This window comes from Jaculus jaculus, chromosome 10, assembly GCF_020740685.1.
Source record: "Jaculus jaculus isolate mJacJac1 chromosome 10, mJacJac1.mat.Y.cur, whole genome shotgun sequence".
Classification (NCBI taxonomy): domain Eukaryota; kingdom Metazoa; phylum Chordata; class Mammalia; order Rodentia; family Dipodidae; genus Jaculus; species Jaculus jaculus.
Genome location: NC_059111.1, coordinates 4,014,438 through 4,033,245, shown reverse-complemented (window position 1 = coordinate 4,033,245; position 18,808 = coordinate 4,014,438). Strand labels below are relative to the sequence as shown.

Genomic DNA, 18,808 nt, shown 5'->3' with positions numbered 1-18,808 from the left:
AAAGGCCGAAGGAAAAATGAATCTGCTGCGCGTTGAGGATGGCATGGAGACTTGCCTGATTGGAGCCTCGAGTTCTTGCAGGGGGGCTGACAGCGGCTCCGATTGGATGGCTAAAGTGGGGCCAGGTTTGGAGGGCTTTGAAAGCCCGGACCGAGCAGCGCTCAACCCAGCCTGCTGGCGTGCCATCTCCTTCGCAGACTCCCGCCACGAATGCAGGGCGCGCTCGAACAAACGACCTGTTCTTCGAGGGTGGGTGGCTGCCACTCAGTCGTGTCACCTGCTTGCACGGCGGCCTTCCTCGAGTGAGGGGAGGAAGCCACCCCTCCTCGGCGGCTGGAGGGGAAGGGGGTGTGTGCGAGCGTGGGGGGGGGGCGCGCGCATCACGGAGACTCTCAGTTCGTTTTTCCGTGCTCCCAGGACACAAGATCCATAGACGTCCCTTGGCACGCCAGAGAGCGTGGTGCAGTCGGTTCCCCCTCGTCTCCCCTCCTCCTCCTCCCGCGCGCCGTGGGGCCCTCCCCGCCGCGCCCCGCCCCACGGCTGGCCGCCTCGGCCCCGTCCCTCCGTGGGCCCGGGCCGCGGTCTTCCCTCCGCCCCGTCCACGCGCACCCGCCCGCCCGCCCGCCCGCACCGCGCCTTGCCGCGCCCGCCCGCGCCCGCGCCCACGCCCCCTCCCCCCGCGGCCGCGCGGTCGGAGCGCCGCCGTCTGTCTGCGCCGGGCCGCAGTGCGGCTGCGCGCACTGGGCTCGCTCCGGGGCTGGCGAGGGCCGCGGCGGCGGCGGCGGCGGCGGGGCCGGGCGGGCGGGCGCGAGCGGGCGGGCGGGCGGGCGGGCGAGCGTGCGTACGCGCTGAGGAGAGCGGGCGGGCGGGCGGGTGGCGTGAGGCGGCCGCGGGGCTGCAGCCGCGTGGAGAGGGGGACGGGGCCCGGCGGCGGGAGGAGGAGGACGGGGACGAGGAGGACGGCGACGACGAGGAGCAGCCCGCCCGCCCGCACGCACGCACGCCTCCGTTCTCTCAGGCGCCCGGGAGCGGCGGCGGCGGCGGCGGCGGCGCGGGGCTGACGGGCGCCGCCATGCCTCTGCCGCGGTGAAGCGCGCCCCGGGGACGGCGACGACGACGACGACGGCGACGAGGAGGAGGAGGAGGAGGGAGCGGAGAAGGAGCGGGAAAGCAGCCGCGGGCGGCCTCGCCGGGGATGTCCCTCGGGCGGCCGGCGCCAGCCACTCACTCGAGCCCTGGGCTATAGGCCTCGCTCCGCCGCCTGCCTCCTCGTCCCCGTCCCCGTCCTCCGCGCCTCAGCCCGCGCCCTGCCCGCGCCCCCAGCTCCCCTCCCTCCGCCCCTCCGGCAGCGATGGCAGAGGAACAACAGCCGCCGCCGCCGCCGCCCGATGCCCACCCGCAGCTTGCCGTCCACAGCCCCGGCGCCGGGGTGGCTCTGCCAGCCTTGGTGCCCGGGCTGCCAGGGACGGAGGCCAGCGCGCTGCAACACAAGATCAAGAACTCCATCTGGTGAGGGGCTCCTCCATCGCGGTGGGGGCGGGGTGGAAGAAGCCCCGGCTCGCCGGTGCTGCAGAGGGGTGGGAGTGGGAGGAGGAGGAGGGCGGTGCTCGCACCCAAGGTGCGCGAGTGCAGCGCCTCTGGGGGTGCGCGGGGCTCCGGCGTCCACCCCCGCATCTCCTTACACACGCAGACCACACGCCCACCCCCCCGGAAAGACGCCCCTCTGCCCACCTCAACGGGGCAGTGCACATAAACAAGTCGATCCGTGCGTTTTCCCCTCGGTGGGAGCGAAATATGGGTCAGAATGAAGTCATTGCGTGCACGGGTGGGTAGCGCGAATGTGAAACTGAGAATGGGGAGATGTGTTTACTCCTTTTGTAGTCACGCAGGGAGGAAGAAGTGTGTGGTGGATTTTTTTTGTTGTTGTTGTTGTTTCACCAAACAGATATTGTGCGTACGAATATTAACACGCACCACAGAGCCTGATGTCTCTTCCATTCAGCTGCTGCTTTTGGCCTCCTTTCTTCTCGTGCTCAGGCTCCCTTCGAGGGAGCTGATTCTTTGCATCGATTGTGAAGAGAGTGCCTCTTTAGTCTAAAGTGTTTTCATTTTAACGCGGCAGTCTGCACCGTAAAAGTGAGTGGTTGGCTTTTAAATTTAAAAATGAAATAAACGACCTGCCATTTCGTGTCGTTTTTAGAAAGACACTGTAGATTAAATACCCTACTCCTGCGTTTTCTGGTTTGAGAATTTCCAGTCTTTCAGTGTCGAACTCTTACGGACTGGTACCAATCTGAATAATTTAATACGCTGAATTAAGTCCATGCTCTCTATTAGAGCCTTTGCAAATAGTCTTGGAATATGAGCTTGCATTGTTTATTTCTGCATTAACTGACTTTTTTGGGGGGGAAAGTGTAGCACTATTTTTAAAATGGAAAGCAATGTTTGGAATTTGGTATAGGAGATTGCTGCTAATAGAAATTTTAAAATAGAAGTATTATGTTAAAAAAAACACAAAAAAACCCTTGATTTTGAGCATGAATCTGGCAGGTTCATCACTGAATGACTACTGAAATAGCAAAACTGCTCTCATTTTGCAATTTAAACACCAGTGTACCACCAAGCAACTGGCATTGCATGTATGGTGCTATTGACTCATTTCAAGATAGTGACCGATTTTAAATGCAAAATTAAGGGCCGTTGTGTAGTAGTTTTCATTTTCTTGGCATGCATTCACGTCATGATGCTGAGAGGAAGTAGGTCAATGCAGGCTTTACTTCTTTCATACTGTACTGTTGTCGGCAGTTGGATTTCTTGCTTTCAGTTTTAATTTTAAAATTAAACTTAAATATTTAAAGGAATTTTTTTGGCTTTGACAATAGTCACATCGTGACTTGCATAGGTCAGATGTATAAGATTGTGTGTGGGGTGGTGAAGAGAGCAGGAGAGAGCTGCTTTTATTCTTAGGTGGATACCTTTATCTCATTTTTAAAATGGTAATTTAAATAAAGATATGATTAATTTCCTGCCTGTCATGAGAGTTTTCACAAGATCAGGTATTTTTGTTGTTTGATCACTATATAATGTTACTTAGGATTCCTGAAATCATCATTAAACTAAAACACCTTTGGCTTTACATTCAGATGAGGGGCATCAAAGTTAAAGAATTAAATCTTAAGAAAGGCATATGTTCAAAGTTGAATTAAGAATATTTTAATATGAGAATAATGAGAGAAAAGAATCTTCCCTTTATCATTCTAAAATGAAAGTGAGTTGTATAGGCATTAAGAGTATTTGAGTAGTAAATCATGTGGTTTAATTACTCCTTCATTGGTAGTGATATTTACACATCCATTACAACTTAACTGTGTTGCCTTTAACATGAGAAAACTTCTGAAGTAGAGTGAGTGCACTCTAGCTTTTGGAACTTGCTCTGAAAAACTAACAGACAAACACCTTAATTCCAAAATGTGCCATTTTGTATCTTCATACTAAAATTGTAGTGATATACTAGCTTTAATTTAATTTCCAACCTTAGCATTTCTTTTGCAGAAATTTATATTTTTCTTTATATTTAAAAGTATAGGATAAACCACAGTAGTAGATAATAAACATTAGTAGGTATATTTAATATATAGCCTTATAACTCTTCTTCAAGATTGGAATTATATTATTCATCATGTTGACTATATAAAATACAGGTGCTAAAAAGTGAAAGTCGCTAAGATCATCTCCAGCTACATAGCCAGTTCAAGGCCAGCCTAGAGTATGTAAGAACCTGTTTCCAAAAAGTAAAAGTCCTATTGCTACCATCTTCTAACAAATAGTATATATTAAAATTAAAACTGATTTTAATAGATGTAGTTGCACTTCTTCAGTTAGGTCATTTCACATTTTTTGAGGCAATAATATCATTTCCACCATTTTTAAGTTGTTGATAAAGTCCCAAGAAATTACGTTTTATCATCCTTTGGTACCTATACTATTAAGAATTTAAAATTACATATGAAAAAAATGTATTTAAAAAAATTATCAAATGGGTTTTGCATTTGGGTTGATAATAGTTTCTAAATTACTGGGCTTGCAGATGACAAACAAGTCTGTACTTGTCCTCTTATTTTACAGATATAAATACAGTATGTGATGTAGGCCTTTAGCTGGACAATGAGTTACTTATTATCTCAGTTCCCAATTAATTTATTCTGCTTATTAAAATGGTGTTTGATAAAAGTATTTCATTGTAATTTTGAGCATTAAATACATTTTTGGAAAGAAAGATTAAATATTCAAAGTTGAGATCATAGTGCCTAATGCAATTAGAAATTTAAAAAATTAAGAGTTGGAAATATTATGTGTTTTATAAAAAATTACTTATTTGCATGTGTGCATGCGTGCATTTGTGTATATGTATGGGTGTACCAGGGCCTCTTGCCACTGCAAAGGAAGGCCAGATATTTATACCATTTTATATGTCCATATGGCTTGGGAATTGAACCCTGGGCCAACAAGCTTGCAAGAAAGCACCTTTAACTGAACAATTTTCCAAACCTGTATATATATGTGTGCATGTGTGTACACACACACACACACACACATGCACACATATATATTTTTTGAGGTAGGTTCTTGCTCTAGCCTACGCTGACCTGTAATTCACTGTGTAGTCTCAGGCTGCCCTTAAATTCAGAGCAGTCCTCCTACCTCTGCCTGCCAGAGTGTTGGGATGAAAGGTATGTGCCAACATGCTCTGCCCAAGCCTCTATTTTTATTATTTATTTCTTTATTTTGTTTGTTTTTTTGAGGAGGGTCTCACTCTAGTTCAGGCTGACCTGGAATTCACTATGTAGTCTCAAGGTGGCCTTGAATTTACCGCAATCCTCCTACCTCTGCCTCCCAAGTGCTGGGATTAAAGGTGTGTGCCACCACGCCCAGCTTCCAAACCTCTATTTTTAAATTCCAGAAAATGATGATACTGCTAACTTGATAGTACAATGATTTGTTGATGAATCCCTTTGGTTTAAGCCCAGGTTAACAAGCCTGTTGTTTGTATGTACTCGTTCCTACTGCATAGACGGAAAGAAGGTCCTTGTCACACCCCTCACTTGGAAGGGGATTTAGATGTAGAGGTATTATAATATTGAATGTTGTTTATATTTTCTAATTAATAGAATTTTGAAAATAAGCTTTTAAAAAATATTTGCATGCAAAGAGAGAGAGAGAAAGAGACACACACAGAGAAAATGGCCATGCCTGGGCCTCCAGCCACTGCAAACAAGCTCCAGATGTGCACACCACTTTATGCATCTGGCTTTACATGGGCACTGGGGATTTGAACCCATGTTGTCAGACTTTGCAGGCAAGTGCCTTAACCACTGAGCCATTTCTCCAGCCTCCAAATAAGTTTTTTAAAAAGGAGGTGGGAAGAAAGGAGTCAGGGAAAAATAGTAGGTCTACCTATTTTCTCATTTTGGTTTTTTGAATCAAGGTTTGTTCTGTAGCCCACACTGCCCTGGACTCACAATCTTTTGCCTCAGCTGAGATTGCAGGCATTAATGCCTAATCACCCATACTTTTTTTTTTTTTTTCTAAAGAAAGACTAATACTGGAAACCTGAAATAAAGCCATAGCCAACTTAGCTATAAATTTGTTTAATTTACACTGCACTCCCTTTTTTGGTTACTTATAAAAGGTTTATCAAAGCAAGTTATCTCTTCTTATCTCTCATTGTCTTCATAGTTTAAAGAAAAGATATATAAAATTTTGTATTTAAACAGGAATACAAATTTTTCCTGTTTTTCTTAACTTTTAAAAGAAGTTTTAGTTGAAGTCATTATAGAATTGGAATGGGAAAAAATGCTACATTTGAAATCTCTTCTTCCTGTTTAAATTACCTTTAAAAGTAGATCTCTGGGAGCTGGGGAGATGGTTCAGTGAATAAATTATTGCTGCCAAGCATGGTTGCCAGCACCCACACAAATGTTGGATTCCTAGTGACCCACCTGTAATCGCAGTGCTTGGAAGATGGAGACAAGAACCACAGGGCAAGCTGGCTAGCTAGACCAACCAAATTGGTGAGCTGTGGGTTCAAGTGAGAAACCCTGCTGTAGTAACTCCAGTGGAGAACGATAGAAGAAGATACCAGACATCAACCTCTGCCCTCTACACAGCTTCTGCCCTGTGCACACCCAGGCACATGTTCACGCACACATACACAAACATATACCTTGTGCATGTGCATGGCTGCATATGTACACACACACAGAATAGATCATGGGCTATGTATGTAGCTAAGAGGTAAAGCATTTGCCTAGTATTTATAGGGCCCTGTGTTAAATCCCTAGATCCCCAGCACCAAGAGAGAGAAGGGGAGCGAGAGAAATATATGTACATAGAGAAAAATAGATCTTACCTACATGGGTGGAAGTGATTTGTATTGGTAACTAGACTGTGGCATAGATAATAAATTTTTACTTAGAAATCCAAAAGAAATCCTGATGCATTATTATAAAAATACTTAAGAAAATACATCTAGATTTTTTTTTAAAGAATTGTTGTTACCAGTGGTTGTTTTAATTTATGTAACTTTATATAAATCTCTAGATGGTCCTGTAACATGTATCAGTGTTGTGCCCACTTTATAGTCAAGAGATAAACTACATGACAGGGAAGTGATGGGATTTCTGGATTCATTATCATTCTTTATTCAGTCCTTTAAGGCATACAACTTTCTAAATCTGGTACATTTTAGATTTAGAATCCTAATGTAAGAATTATTTTTGATGCTTTCACATTATCATTTAAGCCCAAATTGACTATTGTACTCTTTTAATTGTGATGACAATAAATATCTCCACATGAAATGATTAATCTCGTGTTTCCATCTCAGTACAGGGAGTAACGTATGGTGCTGTATAAGGTTTACATAGTAATAATATCTTGGTCTGGTTTCTGACCTTCGGCATAGAACATAGTGGTTAACTAGTTCAGTTTTGTCCCTGGGTCATGCATTTTATTAGCCTGGTGAGAAATAGTGATTATCCATCCAGTTACGCTGGGAAACTTACTGTAAAGCCCCATATCTTTACAGCTTATTTTAACTGTTAAGTTCACAATCTTCATCTTACCTTAAAATGTAAGGCTGGCTAGTTTATCAACTGGCTTGCATACCCAGCTACACCCAGAATCTAGAAATCTTCAGGTTGTTTTTTGCTGGTCTGTCCCAACACCAAGTGGTTCTGCTTCTGGAAAGAAGGCACTTCCTTTCCTTCTTATAATTTGAGAGTGATAAATTGTTTTCGTTGTTGAGCAGACAGGCAAATTAAGCATTTTCAAGCCTGTTTTCTGGTCCTGTTTAGCTTAGGTAATGGGTATGTGTATGTTTAAATAATTGACCACTTTGCTTTCCCCAATGGAAGATGTCTTGAATAATGATATATGCAGAAATAACTTGGTTTCTGTTTCCCTTACTACTGGTTTTAGTATTTAAGGGGAAATGAGCTTCATAATGGTAGAAAGGATAGAATTGTCTAATTTGTTATAAAAGGTATGCATTGAGGGGTTGGAGAGATGGCTCAGTGGTTAAAGTGCTTTTCTGCAAAGCCTAACGACCTGAGTTTAATATCCCACTTCCTATGTAAAGCCAGAGAAGCACATGTGTAGCACATGTGTCTGCAGTTCATTTGCAATGGCTGGAGTGCCTGCTGTGCTCATTCTCTCTCTCTCTCTCTCTGCTTGAAAATAAATTTAAAATTTTTAAAAGTTATACATTGAATAAAAACTATATCAATTTTCTTTCAATTAAAGTTGTATAAGAAAATATTAATGTAAGCATTGTCATTTACTGAAATATGAACAGTAAGTACTGAACTGAGTATCTGCTATATACAAAGTATTATGCTAACGACTGGCATTTCAGGAATGCTCACTCACTTGTAATATTAACCTTGAATAATTAACCTGGGAAAAATTGTGCAATAAACTTTTATTCAATTAGGGGACCAACCAGGGAAATAAATGACATGTATGAAAGTATGAATTCTACAAAAAGTATACCTTAGTTTCTTCATTTATAAATAAGAGGGTTATATGACTAAATGACCTTGCAGGTTTCTTTAGTTTTTAAATTTCTATAGCTTTGTTACTAAATTAATAATAACAGCAATAATAAATCATTCTGTAAGCACTGTGAAAGGAAACTTAATCAGAGGCAGTCAGCAGGACATTTCCAGTCAACAGGTTATTGGGAGGTGTCAGTGTCTCCTTGGTTGTCAGCCCAGGAGGTCTGCTGAAGGTGTTATTCTCTTATTGTTATGTTGAGCAAGTGGTAGGCTATGAGAGATTAAGTCTGCAAATATTTGTTGAGCTTTATTTCATTTAAAGTATTTTAAGAGCTATTCTTCACACACAAATCTGCTAGGATAAGCAGTAATGCTGGCTGTGGGGGACACTGAACTTTTGGGGACCGAGGAGGTGGGTGCTGTTTGTGTGCTTTCTTCTATTTTGCTCGTGCCTGTACAGTGGTGCCTGAACCTGCGAGCACTTTGCATAGGAACCACTCCCTATGGTACTAGTGAAGTATTGTAAAGCAGTGGTGAATGCCGTGTTGTAACCTTGACAGTATAAATAAGAAAGTTGTACATTCTTTTTCAGAATAATTTACTGCAAATCTGAGCTTCACAATAACTTCATCTAGAGCAGACATTTTAATGAGTAATTTTGACAATCTTTTTGTAAGAACAAGATAGTAAGATGATTACTCCACATCCCTAATCAAAAGTACACAGTCCTATCCATTTCTATTACTGTTTCTGTTTAGTCTTTTAAATTTCTTTCTCTTCTGCTTCCAGAGGACTCTGGGAACCCAGGTTGAAGATGAGCAGCATGGGTCAGTAGGAGGACAATCTTCCTGCTCTGGGCAGGATAATGAAATAAAGGACAATTAGCTCTAAGGCCTTAATTCTCTTGATTGTTGGCTATGAGGTTAAGATAGTTAGCATTCAACATTAACCCACATAAATATAAAACCTTCATGATTCAATTCTTTCCTGAGACTAAGAGTTTTTTTTTTCCTCTCTGTTTCATGAACTACACACCTATTTATTTGTAAGAGGAAATAGAAACCTAGTGAGGTTGGGTTAATTTTGTGCAGTATCTCTATCAAGCATCTATTATGGTAGCTTCTATATATATATTTCACAAGGTTGTGTGAAAAGTAAGGTTTTATATTTCCTCATCTTTGAGAATAAGCCGAAACATTCCTTAATGTTTTACTTTCCATTTGGAGTCCTGAGTTGAGAAAATAAGAGATCATATAGTGACAGATATCAGTTTGTTATGCTGTGAGGTTTTGGAAGGTAGAAGGGGTCCATAGGCATGAAATACTATCTCCTTCAAATAGCCTTCTCTAGGGAAAAAAAAAAAATTTGAACCCATTTGTTATATAAGTTTGGATAGCAAGAATTCAGATATATGAACATTACTTTTTTGCTCATTCTGGCACAGGATTAGCACATGGATTTGGACTTGCATTCTAAGTCTGATTAATTAGTGATGCCCACTGAAAGAACAGGTACAGGAAGAGATATATGAATGCTTTTATTTGCCTCACTTTCCCTTCTTGAAATCAGTAATTTTTAGAATTTGACCTCTTATAGATAATTCAGAATGAGACTCATTAGGGCTATTGTGTTGACACGGTACCTAATTTTACGATTTAAAGCTGAACATGGTAAGCACTGGAGTTTGTGTGTTTCTCTTTCTCCTTTTTTTTTGTGGCTGATCAAGATGAGAATAGGGGATTACTGTATTAAGTGACCACTTCATCCTTTTTTTGTTATTTCTCTGCTTATGCCCATACTTATCCCTTTACCTGTTATTTAAGAACCTTTCTCTTTTTTTTGTGCTGATACAGGCTGCAGCTCATGAACCACTGCCTTAGGAATCATTCTGAACTCTCAAGGAACCAGTAATCTGAATTGTGTTATTTAATTTTTTTTTTTTTGATAATTCAGACTAGGCTTACTACCTGTGATAAATCCTTTATATTGCTTATCATTGAATTTAACTGAAAATTCTTATTTTTTAATATGTTAAATTCATAGGAATTCAGATATTGAATATATGTGAATTGCAAAATCTAAGTAGTTTATACTTTCATAGCAAAATATGTGATTCATATATGGGGAAGCCAAGGACTTGCCATTGTTTTTGCAACATATATGACATTTAAAAATTTTATTGGTTAAGAGTGTCACTCATTGATGCATTGTGCTTAGAGTAAAATTAGTGCTTTTGGGAACCTAAAAACTGTATGTCAACAAAAATACCTTAGCCGGGCTGGAGAGATGGCTTAGCCGTTAAGCGCTTGCCTGTGAAGCCTGAGGACCTCGGTTCGAGGCTCGGTTCCCCAGGTCCCACGTTAGCCAGATGCACAAGGGGGCGCACGCGTCTGGAGTTCGTTTGCAGAGGCTGGAAGCCCTGGCGCGCCCGTTCTCTCTCTTCCCCTCTATCTGTCTTTCTCTCTGTGTCTGTCGCTCTCAAATAAATAAATAAATAAATAAATAAATAAATAAATAAATAAATAAATAAATATACCTTAGCCAATGTAAATGTATCATTTGCCTAATTATTAGATCTCTTCAAAGGACATGCATGTTAGCAATCTATGTTTTAAAATCTCACAGTTTACTAAATACTGATCCCCTTTCTTTTGAAGAAAGAGCTGTCAGCAAGCAGTATCTGTATAAATTCTATCTAAAAGTATCCTGAAAGTGAGGTAGTCAGAGGTCCATCCTAAGTCACAGAAGCAGGAAGTCAAGGATGTTAGTTATTCAATACTCCTTTATGGCAAGGTCTACATGCAAGGCACAGGAGCATTAAAAATAAATAGGACACTATGCTAACTTTAAAAAATTACCTACTTGTATCTTATATGCATTTAAAATATAAACATATGTATGCATATAAAGTACAAGTGAGGTTTTGTTTAATGCAAAATGTTATAATCAATGGTATAAACAGATGAAGGAAGGATTCAATGAGAACATAATATTTTTATTGGCAAAATTGAGAATAATGGTCTTAATGAAACTCAAGGAATAGGCTGTACAAATACATGTTACAGATGCTTATTGTGACTTCTTGATTTTTTTTTTTTTTTTTTTTGAGGTAGGATTTTACTCTAGTTCAGGCTCTCCTGGAATTCACTATGGAGTCTCAGGGTGGACTTGAACTCATGGTGATCCTCCTACCTCTGCCTCTCGAGTGCTGGGATTAAAGGTGTGCACCACCACGCCCGGTTTATTGTGACTTCTTTATTCTCACTGTCAGGAATTAGATTTAGAGTTGTTGATGACAGTAACCTTGCCAATAATGTGAGTAATTAGAGGAAAATAGCTTGAGAGGAAATTTGCTTGGAAAATTTACAAAGGAATGAAATTTCCACCAACCATTTATAACCCTTTTATTTAGTTGTGATTTACATAGGCAGAAGAAAAAATATAAAATAATTACAGAGAAGAAAAGGATGACGTGAATGAGAACTGGGTCAGAGGACTAGAGTACAGATGACCATCATGGTTACCTTAAACCTCACTACCTCCATATACTCTCTCTTTCAGTTCCAGCTCTTTGTATTGTGGATAACCATTACATTTTTATCAGTCTAGCAATATTGGTTTCACATTTGATTTCTTTCTCTGTCATGTCTTGGCTCAATGGTTATTATTTAGCAAGTTGCCCAGTTTCCACTGTAACTTAAATTTCTTCCTATCATTCTCTTATTTCCACTGGCAAAACCATAGTTTGATTCTTCAATAGCTTATTCCTGGATTATTACAGCTGTACACTGTTGCTCCTTGCCAGCTATTGTTTGAGTCTGAAATGTCTTCCATAGGCTTATGTAAATGAATACCTTGTCCCCAGCTGATGGCTCTGTTTTGGGAGGTTGTGGAACTTTTAGGAGGTAGAGACCTAGATGGTTAGGGTAGATCACTGGACCTTACCATGTTATAGCCCACCCCTGTCCTGGTCCTGTTTTCTACTTAAATGTGAGGTGCCCCAGCCAAACATTCCCACATGGTGTCATCCATGTGTGCTGTTTTGCAGGCACAAAGAATGCAGTAGTGATGCGGTATAAGGGCTTATGCCGTGGTTTCAGAGAAAAGTCTGTGAAGCTGGACGAAGTGACGCTCCCTGCATGGAGCTCCTGAACGAGCTCTATGTAAAGCTGTGAGGGTGAAGCCTCGTTTGTAGTAAGGCCACAGGATGGAGATTCCAAAAATGGGGGCCATCTGCTGAGGAAAGCAGCGGGCACTGAGTAGAGCCAGCCCACAAAAGGTCATTTCTGCTGCAAATGGCAGAGCCATAGGAGCAGTGCTGTTTGGAGTTCATGGGATGGCACTACGTGCCCTGGATGCCAGACATGGAGCTTCAGGGTTTAATGTTTGCTAGCCCTGCTGAGTTCTGTCTTGCTCTGCTTAAGTATTTCTTTGATATGCTCGTTCCTGTGTTTGGGGTGGGATATTTATTCTGGGCATTGTTACTGGCAGTGTGGAACTTGTTTTTCCAAGCAAAGAGACTTTGGACTTTTGAACAGTGTTAAGACCATGGGTACATTTGAAGTTAGACTGAGTGTATTTTGCATTATGAGATGGCCATGAGCCTATGAGGGCCAGGAGCAAGATGATATGATATGATTTGAAGGTGACATGCTCATATATTTAAACACTAGGTCTCCAGTTGATGGTACTATTTTGGGAGGTTGAGGGACATTTAGGAAGTGGGTTGCTAGGGGGTGGACCTTGAGGATTATAGCCTAGCCATGCTTCCTGTCTGACACAGCCACATGCTTCTGCCATCATGACCCCTGCCATGCCTTCCCCACCATGACTTGAAACTTCTAAACCACAAGCTAAAATAATAAATCTTTATTCTTTTAAGTTCTGTCAGGGTTTTTTGTCACAGCAGTAAGAAAAGTAACTAATATAGTGTCCTTGGTGATTGTCTCACTCTGAACTGCTGTGTTTTGCCACCAAAATAAGTCTTTTAAAATGTGTGTTTTCATGTGGTCTCTTTCTAAATATCTGAAATAATATATTCATGATCACCATATCATCTGTAAAGACTTCCATCAGGTTTCAAAGGCCTAAAAGCAGTCTAACCCCATATAATCAGCCACCTACTACTTGATGTTCACAGACATTCAATACCCAGACTCCAGCTTACTATTTGCCTTATATTTTGTGTTCCTGCTTTTGTCCCTGCTTTGTCATGCTTGATTCTTTCCTAGAATCTCCACTTCCATCTCTAAATCCTACTTAATCACATCTTAACCCTTTTGGAAGTTTCAGCCCACATCATTTGCCTATGAAACATTCTTTAGCTACTCTAGTCCACATTAGCCTTTACTTGACCTCAAATTATATAGAGTTCTGTATGATTAAGTACTTAATCACTTAATTTTTTTTCTGTGTTGTTGTAATAAACAAGTTCTTTGAAGCAAGGGACTGCATCTTTTTATTTTTCATCTAGTGGTAGCTACTAATGAGTATCTTTTTATTTGCTACTTTGGAGCACCTAATTTTTTTCTGTATATTGCTTGCATTTGATACATTTGTTTCTTCCACCAGTAAGTTATGAAACAGATTCATTTTACTGAATAAAGGACTAGTTTTTTTAAAATAGCATTACTGATACTGAAGTGATCATTTTAAAGTTTTAGTTCTACTAGACCCATTTCCTTTACTGTGTATCTAGATTATAAAATAATGTCCCAAGTGAGAGGTAGTGAGTCCTTTAAAATTACTGAGCACATGACTATTTCAAGTTTTTAAAAATATTTTATTTTTATTTATTTATTTGACAGAGAAAGGGAGGGAGAGAGAGAATATATGGGTGCATCAGGGGTTCCAGCCACTGCAAATGAACTCCAGATGCATGCACCCCCTTGTCCATCTGGCTAACGTGGGTCTTGGGGAATCGAATCAGGGTCCTCTGGCTTTGCAGGCAAACGCCTTAACTGCTAAGCCATCCCTCCAGCCCGATTTCAAGTTTTAGTAAGCATTCATGACTGAGTGCCCACCCGTATATATTAAGTTAAGTTTTTATAGGCTGATTATTCTGTGTCCCAGCCTACTTCTGAAGAGATACACTTGGAATTTTGAAGTTCCCTTAATTTTGAATTAGAGAAGCATTCCTTAAAGTTTGGTTTTGGTATAGGGCATGAGCTAATGCTTTCATACTATAAGACCCAAAGCTAAGGTAACTTGATAAATTATGTCTGCATTGGCTCTCTCACCAGTGTGATCAGACACCTGACAGAGCAACCTAAGGGAGGAAGGACATACATTAGTTCCCAGCTTGGTAAGGTACATACAGTTCATCATAGTGGCCAAGGCATGGAAACCTGAAAAAGCCAGAGCGTGGCAGCAGAGGCTTGCAGCAGCTGCTTGTCACAGGGCACCAGCCAACCAAGAAGCAAAGAGATTGGTCACAAGTGGGCCTGGGGCTATAACCATCAAGGCCTGCCTACCCCCAACACTCTGCCTCCAGCCAGGCTACCACCACCTCCCAAAACAGTGCCATCAGCTAGAGATCAAGTGTTCAAACACATGAGCCTGTGGGAACATTTCACATTCAGGCTAGAGTTTGCAGATGGCTAGGAATTCTATGAAGGAGGGCAAATGATAAGAGGGGAAAATCTATGCGGGAAGTGGGGAGAAAATGAATAAAATAAGAAAACAACCCTGAGGGCCTGAAGTGGCTAAAGTTGATGAACTTGGCCACTTAAGCTGCTGAGCCTGCCTGTGTGTGATAGATCTGTTTTTTTCTTTTGTCTGATATTCTTGCTTTAAAAGATGTTTCAGCTCTTTTTATTATATTCTGCTTGGTTTGTTAGAGCATATTTCTAAGTGATGGTTGTATTAGTGTTACTTGGGAACATACTGCAGATTGTGGAGCTCCACTCTCGACTTGCTGTAATGGACTGGAGAGATGAGGAGTGGTCTTTGTCTTAATTAGTCCCCCAGGTGATTCTGCTCATGCCTATGTGTGACAGCCACTTGATTGGAAAATTTATCTTCTGAGAAAACATAATAAACCAATAGTGGTTAAAGGCACTGACTTGAAAAGCCTGCCAGCCCAGGTTCAATTCCCAAACCACCCGTGTAAGCCAGACACAAAAAGTGGCACACATGATGTCTGGTGACTGTTTGCAGTGGCAAGAAGCCCAGGCACATCCCTCCGCTCCCCAGCCCCCATGGACATGTGCAACACACACACACACATATTTTTAAGATTATGCCAGAGTCCTATTTGACAAAGTTGTACTTTTTCAGCCATTCCTAAGTATCCCATGTGGACTTAATAGTTCCTTTATTTTTAGAGTATTTGAATATAATTCTTCTTTATCTCCGTGCTGTATAGTGAATGTTTATCTTTCTCTTTCATTAAGCTGAAATCTGTAATCTCAGTAATTGTATATAAAATGAATTGATGAATTAATAAACACAGGCTTGGCATGGTGACACATGCCTTTAATTCCCACACTCAGAGGGCTGAGGTAGGATAGCTATGAGTTAGAGGCCAACCTGGAGCTATAGAGTGAGTTCTGGGTCAGCCTGGGATGGAGTGAGACCCTACCTAAGACAAAACCAAAACAAAACAGTACTTTCAGGTCTAGTCAAGAGTCAAAAGGCAGATAAACACTCACACAAAATACCAAAGATCTGTGCACAAGAAAATATGAGATATATAAATTGGAATCAGCAAGAAGTTTATCTAAAGGGCAGACAGTAAGCACTTTTTGGCTTTGCAGGGCATAAGGTCTCTACAACTGCTTTCCTTTTCCATTCTATCATGAAAGTAGCCATAGACAGTATGTAAATCAATGGGTAAGACTGCACCATATGCCATTAGCATTCTGGGAAAACAATACAGATAACAACTGTCAATCCCTCTCTACTGGTTTAGTTAGAATTGTCTGAGGCAGCCAGCTTATAAAGAGTAAAGGTTTGGGCTGGAGAGATGGCCTAACAGTTAATGCACTTGACTGCAAAGCCTAAGGAACAGGTTCAGTTCTCCAATATCCCTGTAAAGCCAGATACACAAAGTGGTACATGTGTTTGGAGTTTGTTTGCAGTGGCTAGGGGCCCTGACATGCCTGTTCGTTCATTCTCTCTCTCTCTATCTCTCTCAAATTAAATAAATAAATAAAATATTTAAAAAGAGAAACTGTTTATTTCCACTCAGTTTTAGAAGATCAAAGCCCAGGATAAGGAGTAGTTTTACCCGTGGCAAATGTGCAGGTGGTGCACATGGAGCAGTAATAGGTAACATCTTCAGCAGAAACAGGGAGAAAGCAGATGGTTGGAGCCAGGTTTGCTGCTTTCAAAATAATCCACACTTGAGAATTCCAGGGGCCACCCAAGTGTTACCCTCAGTGACATAAGGACCTCTCCTGGGTAAGCCCTGTCTTCCACAGGTTCCACCACAGCCCAGCACTGCCACCCTGAGGACTCGGCCTTTAATCACATGGGCTCCTGTGGATCACCCAGACCTGTCCCAAACTGTGCGGGGCCATTCATCAACACAGAATGAGTGATGGCTATTAACTTGTTTGATACTACTTTGTTTGTAATTCTTCCTGTGCAAACCATGGATTCTGTGCAACTGTAGTTACAATTCAAGCATAGTCTTAATTTATTTCCCTGTAGTAAGGTATACTGATGTCTGGTTTCTTCTCTGATGCACTGTCTTTGGGTCATCAGAACAACAACAACAATAAAGGTTGGGCAAACAGCAGCTGTTTTTAGAGTTCTCAGAGAGTTGAAGTCACAAAGCAAAGGTTGCTGAGAAAGTGGAGTGATGGGTAGTCTATATAGTCAAAGCTTCTCCACAAAGCAGATACAAGCAGAAGCCCACAGCTAGGGCCAGAGTAGGTAAGAGTGTCTCAGATGGCTGTTATGAAGTGCTGGAGGCTCAGAGTGGACTAAGCTGTGAGTTCAAGGCTCAAAAGGGGCTGGTTTAGAGGAGCAGGTGCCATATCCCTTAGTTGTACCTGGGGAGTGTTAGCTGATTCTAACTGTGAGGATCAGAGAAGCCCCCTTATGCTTTCTGCAGATAGGAAAGTTCCCATTCTGAAATATGTTGACAGCTCTCTGTTCTCTTTAACAGTCTCCCCTCTAAGGAAACTGTTTACTACAGTCCAACCAATGGGGCTTTTAGTAAAGCGTAATTGACCTAGAGGAAGGAAAATACCCAGCTTCAGCCCCATCTAGTCTTCGATAAGGGAGAAAAAAAAAATAATCAGCTGAGCGTGTCTGGAAGACTAAAGACTAAGCATAGGACTGTGAAATGCTTTCCATCCCCTTTCACTTCACCACCCTCTCAGTAGGGCTCCTGTATTATTTGAGGACCACGCCTGAAAGTAAGTAATGTCAGCCTCACAGACTGTTTAAGGAGTCTAAAGAAAAAGTGGAGAACAGCGGAGACAGAGACAAGGATACTAGAAGTCTTAGCCTGTCACACCATGGAGTAAGAAATAGTAAACTCAGTTTAATTCCTAGAGTGCCTGGCCTTCAACAAAAAGATAGAAGGCATACTTACTACAAGGAAAAAAGTCTGAAGAATGGGATATGACAGATACTTGAATGACTGCGCTAGGTATTTAAAAGATCTGTGATAAATACCTCAGGTGTTCTAAGGGAGCCTGTGTGTAGGAGCAGGTGGATAAGCAGAGAAGCCAGAAGAAATGGTAGAAATCAGAAACACTGTTAGGGCTAGAGACAGGACGAAGTCAGTGTTCAACCACTTGTCTGGCATGTTTCTGTTCCTAAGTTCCATTCTCAGTACTGCAAAAGCTTAAATACCCCTGCCAGAAGTGTCTCTTCTGGAGGCGGAACCTGACTGAGGAAAGTGTCTTCATGAAGTATGAGGATGTCTGTAGAAATGCCCAAAACTAGCATGTAAAGAAAACAAAAGAATGAAGAATATGGAACAGCGAAAGAAGTGATAGTTATGTGAGGTATAACATCTTGATAATGAGAACACTGAGAAGAAAGAAAGGAGCAGAAGAAATACCTGAAGTACTAGCAGCTTGAGAATTTGCCAAAGTTAATGACAGACTTCATGCACAGATCCAGAAAACCAAGCAGCATACATATTAAAAAATATACCTTGACATGTTTAATTAAGGATAAACAGAGCCAAAGAAAGGTGCTGGGGATGTAGACCAGTGGCAGTTCAATGCAGGAGGCCCTTGGTTTCCATCCCCAGCACCACAAAAACTGACAAAAATAGAATGAAAGAAAAAATGTAGAAACAAAGGCAAGAAAAACTAAGCAACTACAAATATGTCACATATTAACCCAACAATATCCGTAATCACTAATTGTGAATGTTTTATAGTAGTTAAGACAGAGGTTATAGGTTGAAAATAAACAAGGCCCTGCTGTATTTGTCTACAGGTATTTCACTTGTAGACCTTGGTACTTACTGTTTAGTGATCAGCCACTTGTAACACACTGTGTATATGTGTTGTAACATTGCATTGGAAACCTGAGCTGGCCACTGTCGTCACATGCACAAGATCTGCACCTTGTTGGGCCCATCAATATTCTGTCATAGATGATGGAGGACAGCCAAAGAAAGAAAAAATGTCAAGGAGGAAAATGGACTGGTTGAAGAAAAAGGAGGGGATTATGACCAAAATGTATTGTGTGTGTGTGTGTGTGTGTGTGTGTGTGTGTGTGTGTGTATGTATGTATGTATATATATATATGTATGTATATGCATGTATGTATGTATATAT

The 18,808-nt window shown here is 41.6% G+C and overlaps 1 protein-coding gene across 2 annotated transcripts in view; it reads left to right on the top strand.

Moving 5' to 3' along the window:
- Positions 1-233: 233 nt before the first annotated feature.
- Rfx7 (regulatory factor X7) overlaps positions 234-18,808 on the top strand; it is a 104,442-nt gene continuing 85,867 nt past the window's right edge. The window contains exon 1 of one of the 2 annotated variants that reach the window (XM_045160240.1): positions 234-249. Coding sequence is in view for 1 of the 2 variants with exons in the window: in XM_004662492.3 (XP_004662549.1) it covers positions 1,352-1,509 (158 nt within the window). In the remaining variant the exon portion in view is untranslated. Of the gene's footprint in view, positions 250-1,316; positions 1,510-18,808 lie in introns of those variants that run through there. The other variant, XM_004662492.3, reaches the window with a different exon arrangement.